Source organism: Hordeum vulgare, chromosome 4H, assembly GCF_904849725.1.
Source record: "Hordeum vulgare subsp. vulgare chromosome 4H, MorexV3_pseudomolecules_assembly, whole genome shotgun sequence".
Lineage (NCBI taxonomy): Eukaryota > Viridiplantae > Streptophyta > Magnoliopsida > Poales > Poaceae > Hordeum > Hordeum vulgare.
Window position 1 is genome coordinate 479,250,145 of NC_058521.1, and position 6,400 is coordinate 479,256,544.

The following is a 6,400-nucleotide window of genomic DNA, read 5'->3' on the forward strand; positions in this document are numbered from 1 at the left end:
AGGGTTGCCGATGCATCCACTATATAGGTGCATTCGGGTAGGAGGACGTGGGTTCACCCAGGTCCGAGTCGGTGACAACCCACAACCCGACGTCTCGGATTCGTGGTGCGTATGTTAAATAAAACGCACATATGTGTACTCGGTTGGGCTCATTCCCGCAACCACGACGCATCGTGACGAGTCAAGGCGGGCGAGAACCACTTCTCTTCTAAAGCTTCAGTAGCATGTGGAAGATAATTCCTTATAAACGGTCCAACTTCTCCTCCACTAGTGGGGTGAGACTAAGGCCTAATTCTTTCGAGCAGATTATAGAGAATCTTAGTGTGGAAAATCTTAAGCCACAAGAACTCGATTGCCTCTCCAAAATCTTGAGAGGATTCTACAGAATCCTAGTGCAATTTAAAACCTTCAATATAGTTGCATTTTACCAGAATCTCATGATTTTGGCTAGTCCCTCAACTAAATTGGATAGACTCACAAATTTGTTGCATAGATGGATGAATGGATGTATCAATTTGATAAATGGATGGTGCTAGATTATATTTGCTATTAATGCTACTGTATATTGGTGCTATTGCTAAATATTGGTACTATATGAATAATGTTGTTAGATTGATGAATGCTGTTGTTAAATGCTAATATGAGAATCATAAATGGTAATGACAGATGAAGAAAGTCAAGGAACCCAAAACAAATTTAGTTCATCCGCTTTTCTAATGAACAAAATTCTAAAATCATTCTAAATATAATATTCTCCATTTTATGATATTCATAAATCGCTTTTGTGTCCATGTTCGACAAGGCATTGTCCGAAACAACAGTGTTAACAATTCATCACGAAGAGTAGTACAAACATTTTAGTACACAACTCTTTCCAGAATCTCAAATCTTAGAAAAGAACTCGACGCCACATTCTGAAGGAAGCAAATTCTGAGAGAATTTTCCAGAATCTCAATTGTGTAGAATCCTGCGCAAAAAGAACCGTGCCTAAACTTCCTACCACACCCCTTGTCATATAACTCACATGGTCCTTTAGAGATTTTTTAAAATTGTTAGATGCGCCAGATTGTAGAAAATAATCGAGTGCAAAGTTTTTGTTTTGCTACAAAAGCATGTGAGTGATGCGGAAATGCATTTCGGCTCCCGGGGCACATGCTTCTGTGTAAAAATAAAGTCAAAACAAATTTTATTTATGTACTTAGTCACATCCAAATGCTACCTGCAAATTTTGAGGCAAAAAGGTTAAACATTTAGCTTGTGAAAAAAATAAATTAAACATCAAAAGTTACCCAAAATGTCACCCTAAATTTGTTTTCTTTGCCGATGAAACACCCCTGCTCCTTCTCGTACGAAAATTGTCATGCATGTTTACGACACTAATACATTCATCTACAAAAAAAATTCAAAAACATTTAATATTTTTTCGCGTTACACCACTCCCGTGAGTGATGCAACTTCTATCCGTGGCAAAAGCATAGATACACATAGCCGGTTTTGTGAAATGGACTACTAAAGCCGTATTCTTCGCATTAGCTTGTAAACAAAAACGTTTAGTTCATTTACACAATGTCCCGTGTATATATACTAGTACAAGAGGCTCGAGAGTGTACCATACAGGTTGTCGTTAATCCTTCAAAAAGACGGCCCAGCAGCAGCAAGCAAAGGCCGTGCGTTGCTAAGGTCGTAGTACGTACTCATAACACGGCCGGCTATGTCTACCAGCTCTCTGCCGGCTCCAGGTAGTGCTGTAGCGACGTCACCTTCTTCTTGCTCCTGAGCTTGCGGAAGGCGGCCATCTCGATCTGCCGGATCCTCTCCCTGCTCACCCCCATCAGCTGCCCGATGTCGTGCAGCGTCCTCGCTTTGCCGTCGTCCATCCCGAACCTGTACCTGATCACCTCCCTCTCCCGAGGGGTCAGGCTGTCCAGCGCCTTGTCCACGTCTTTCTTCATGAACAGTCTGTGCAGCGTCTCCTCCGCCGTCTCCGTGCTCTTGTCCGCCGTGATCTCCTGTGGTGGTGATGTACAACAGGTAAAGTGCAGGGATTTAGGTTCAGTAGTCGCAAGTGCGATTACTGACAGAGGTGTATGTTATTCAGATAGACATTGGCTTTGCAGAGCGTAGTGAGCATACCTGGTATGTCACGTCCGTGCACCCGACTTTGCCAGTGAGGGATACGCTGTACCTTGGGAGGCACATTGCCGCTTCGACCCGTCTGGCTGTCATGCCGGTGTCCAACGCGATTTCTTCATTTGTCGGTAGCCTATTCAGCTGCCGGCGGAGCCGCCGCCGGCTTTCTTTCACTCGGGAACTTGCTTCCGCCATGTGGGCCTATAAATCAAACAGCACCCTCGGAATTATATAGGGGCTCATACCAGCACCCTTGGAAAGTTGGAATCACATTGGTTCAAAAAGAAAGATCCGGATGCAACATTGGTCTGTTCTAATTATTGATTGATTCTCATAGTTATTCGTTTGATTCCCAGTTACTAGTCCCATAATCTCTACCCAATATACATCATTAGTGAACACAGAGGATGTCGAGTTTATATTGGTTACGAGATTTCATGCTATTTGATCAACTAGGCTGTCTACTGTAAGTCATAACTGTGAATCACCTTACATCATACTAGTTCTATACTCTGGAATTTCTGAATCATGAAACAGATGGAAAACCACTAAACTATCGTGTGGTGTTATATTGGAACGTATCATCATCACTAGTAATTACCAAATGTTCTTACATCAACATCAAGAATTTTTTTAGAAAGGAAACATCAAGAAATTAAGAGAGAAATTATTGCGAGTGGTGAACGTGCAAAGGGAAAGAGGGCATACTGGCAATCGAATTATCTGGGTTTGTTCTAGAACCGACTTGCGTATTGCTTGCTTGATCCACCAGTGAGAATAAGTAGAGAACCTAAAACCCTTTGAGGCATCAAACTTTTCAGCGCCCCTTATAAGGCCCTGAATACCTTCCTGCATTGAACACGGAATGAGATGCGAGTCAAACATTCCATTTCCGAAGAATTATAATCATGAGGCGCCTTCGTTGAAAAGTATAAGAAAATACCTGGATAAGATCAGAAAACTCTGTCCCAGGGCCTTCAAACTCTTTTGCAATTGAGATTACGAGTCGCACGTTAGATTTGACCATCATGTTCTTGCAGTAAATTCCATCGCTGAGACGTTTCCTCAAAGTGTTCTCATCAGTGCCAGCCGCCGCTGCCCATTGACCGAAGGTTGGTTCACCACCGTTGTAGTGTGCAACCTCCTTTTGGATAGCCTCCAACTTCAAGAGATCCTGCGTCAGTTCATGATAAAGTTAGTCAGATACCAGCAACAGGACATCATTATTTGGTACTCCCTCTGTAAACAGGAGTATGTTTGTACAGCATGAAGAAATCACACATGTCCTTGGCATTGTTTTAGTCTTTGTTACCTGAATGCCTTCTGATAATTCAACTTCTTGCTTCGCTGTGAGAAGCTTCCGTCCGGACATCTTGTAGAAGCAGCCCAGAGAATTTCGGCAGCCCTTGACCCTCTTCTTCCTCGAGGACGCCATAACGGGCCTCCGATCACTGAAAGATTTAGCCGCCTTCATCGCCGCCCTCACTCTCCGAGCTTTTCTCTCGGGCTGACGTGCCGACTTGACAGCCACGCCCCGTGCGCCCTGCTCGTCGTCGTCCGACTCGGATTCGTCGCTGAAGATGCTGACGAACCCCGTGTCGTCCAGCAAACGGGCGTCAGCATACCGAGACCCCGGCCGCACCTCGGTGCGAAGGACCTCCCTTGTCAAGTAGCTGTCCTCCACCACGTCATGGCTGTCGCCGACGTCTGGACGGTCGTCCGTTTGCACCATCCGGGCAACTTCTCGGGCGACCTCCGCGGCCGCTCGCGCTAAAGCCACGGCTTCCGCGGCCGCAGCCGTCACCACCGCTTCTTGGTTGAGAAGCGCCTCCCCGAAGTCCCCCTGCTTCCAACATCCAATGCAAGAAAGGGACGAGGACAGACATATTTCAGCATAGCCCACTCCAAACCAATCTCCCCGATGGAAATGGAAATACGTATAATACAGTTCAGTTATCGCGAGTTGCGGACAAGCACGGCCGTCGGAGCAACAGCACCGAACACGTGACGTGAGCAGACATTACCGGGAGGCTCGCGTTATCCGAAGGGGGAGGAAGCCCGGCGTCGACGGCTCCGTGGTACACCAGGCGCCTCGCCTCGGCGGCCAAGGACTCCAGGCGCTCCGCCTCGACGACGGCCGCGGAGGACAGCGCGCACTGGACCCTCCCTGGCCGGCAGCTCCCGCCTGCCGCGCAGCCGCCGCCGCCGGGCTCCCTCGGGACCACCGCGCGGGTGGAAGGGAGCCACTTGAACTGCGGCGCGAGGCACGACGACATCCCTAGGTAAGCGGCGAATGCGCCTCGTGTTCGCTGGCTGGCTAGCTCTTGGTAGTGCCGATGGAGGTGATGGCGGTGGCTAGTGTGGCATGCATTGCGGGGCAGGGAGCGCGGTGGTGAGGTGCGGCCGTACGGTCGGGGAGAAGCGGGAGGGTGGGCGCTCTTGGTCCAGAGGGTGAAGGGGATAAGAGAGGGTGGGGACAGGATCGTGCGGGAGAGGCGGTGACCACCTCCGCGTCATGGGCGGGAAAACGAGCGACGAGCCTCCGCGGATCTGCCCGGTCCGGTCAAGAGTTTCAGATATTACTAGCAAAAAAGAGTCCTTCTCTTATAAGAGCAATTTTTACGAAACGATCCATTTCATCCATCGCTGTTTGTTTAGATATGTGTGGATAAAACTGATGGTTCAACGCGCGAGTCCACTGTCAAAATGCGTATGTGCCGATCCATTTCCGGTCCAAATTTGAGACTGAAATGCGTCGGCGTGGAATCGAAGCGGACGCGCGCGCCCTCTCGCTGTCCGCCCCAACCACCGGTACTCAATTTAATTTATGACGGCCACCCTTCACGGGCACACGCGTCAGCGGCCGCGGTCGGCCTTTTTTAATCCGAACGTGTGGTAGGTTCGACCTCATGTGCTTCGAAAACCCACCTGTCCCCATCTCGCCACCTCGTCGGCAACCAAACCCTAGCACCGCTTGCCATGGCGGGCTCCTTCCAAAACAAGGACAAGGCCCTCGTCTACCCCCGCGCGATCTCCCCGCCGGCCTCGCGAGCGTGTTAGCCTCCCGGTAGACCAAGCGTGGTGGCACTGGGAGCACGGCGTCCCCCTGCCGTACCCTGATGTCACCCCCCGCACCACTGGCATCTGGATCCGGAGAGGATCCCGGTGCCGGCCGTGCCGCGATCGGCGCGGATACACGCGTAGGAGGTTGTCGCCGCCGGTGTCTGCTGACGCCGGAGAAGAGGCTCAACCCTGTCTACGCGGCCGACTCTCCCCACTAGGAGCTCTGGTTCGCAGTCGAGCACGAGGGGCAACGCCGGCGCGGCGTGCAGCCAGGAGGCCCTCCGCTCCCCTCGCTCGTCGTTATCTAGGAGGACCAGGAGGCAGAGGCCGCCTATCAGGCAGCGCTGGCAGTCGTTCTCTTCGAGAGCGAGGAGGAAGAGCGACGCAAGGCCGAAGAGGAGGAGGCGACATGCGAGGCGCGGCTCGCGGAGGCCATCGCGCTGTCCGCCGCCGCCGACTGCGTCGTGCCACCTCCGCCAAGACCGAACCCACGGAGCCGCAGCGGGAGGTCTACTAGTTGACCGGCTGCCTCCGCGAGTGGGTCAGTGCGCCACCCATCTGGTTGGGTGCGACACCAGAGCAGGAGGAAGCCTACCTCCTACACTGGAGGTCGCAGCACCTGTCGGTGGAGCGCGCCGAAGGCCGTCGACAGATGACGTGGAGAAGAAGGCGGAGGAGGAACAATGGGAGATGGAGGAGGAGGAGCGCGCTCGTGCTGCGCTGCCACCGCCACGAGCACAGCCCACGCCAACGGGACATGCGACAGAGGCGCACGCAGCTGCGTTCTGGAACACAGCGTTTCCGTGGGCCGGCCGTGCGCCTGCCCTGGTTGACCTCACCGGCCCCGAGGACGACGACGACGACGCCTGAGACTGCCTCGTAGTTTAGGTTTTTATGTTTAATTAATGTAATGGTGACGCATGGACTCTCGCCAACCTTCGTGGCCGGTTTTTAATGATTTATTAATGTTTGTTTATTATTTTTGGGATGCTTTTTTTTCACGCGCCCACAAAAATGGTTCGGGCCAGCGTTGGGCGCATGCACCGACCCAAACGCCGAAGCAGACGTTGGTGTCCGCCGGGCCAACCTAAACGGACAAAAAACAAACAAAATGGCCGTCCGTTTGGGTCGTCCGATTGGAGTTGCTCTAACACACACTTTTGCTTTGGTACACCCCCCACAAAACGTATAAGGGAAAACGTATAAC

At 51.3% G+C, this 6,400-nt stretch overlaps 1 protein-coding gene across 2 annotated transcripts; it reads right to left on the reverse strand.

Moving 5' to 3' along the window:
* Positions 1–1,492: 1,492 nt before the first annotated feature.
* Positions 1,493–4,642, reverse strand: LOC123449035 (RNA polymerase sigma factor sigB-like). 2 transcript variants are annotated; one of them, XM_045126101.1, is made up of 6 exons: positions 4,155–4,642; positions 3,443–3,976; positions 3,074–3,304; positions 2,839–2,979; positions 2,134–2,331; positions 1,493–2,009 (listed from the first exon to the last, which is right to left on the reverse strand). In XM_045126101.1, exons 1-6 carry the CDS (start codon positions 4,404–4,406, stop codon positions 1,716–1,718), a joined length of 1,650 nt encoding a protein of 549 aa, XP_044982036.1. In that variant the 5' UTR covers positions 4,407–4,642; the 3' UTR covers positions 1,493–1,715. The 2 variants fall into 2 exon arrangements, with proteins under 2 accessions (XP_044982036.1, XP_044982035.1); XM_045126100.1 differs by having other exon boundaries at positions 3,443–3,973; positions 4,155–4,618.
* Between the last annotated feature and the right edge of the window lie 1,758 nt (positions 4,643–6,400).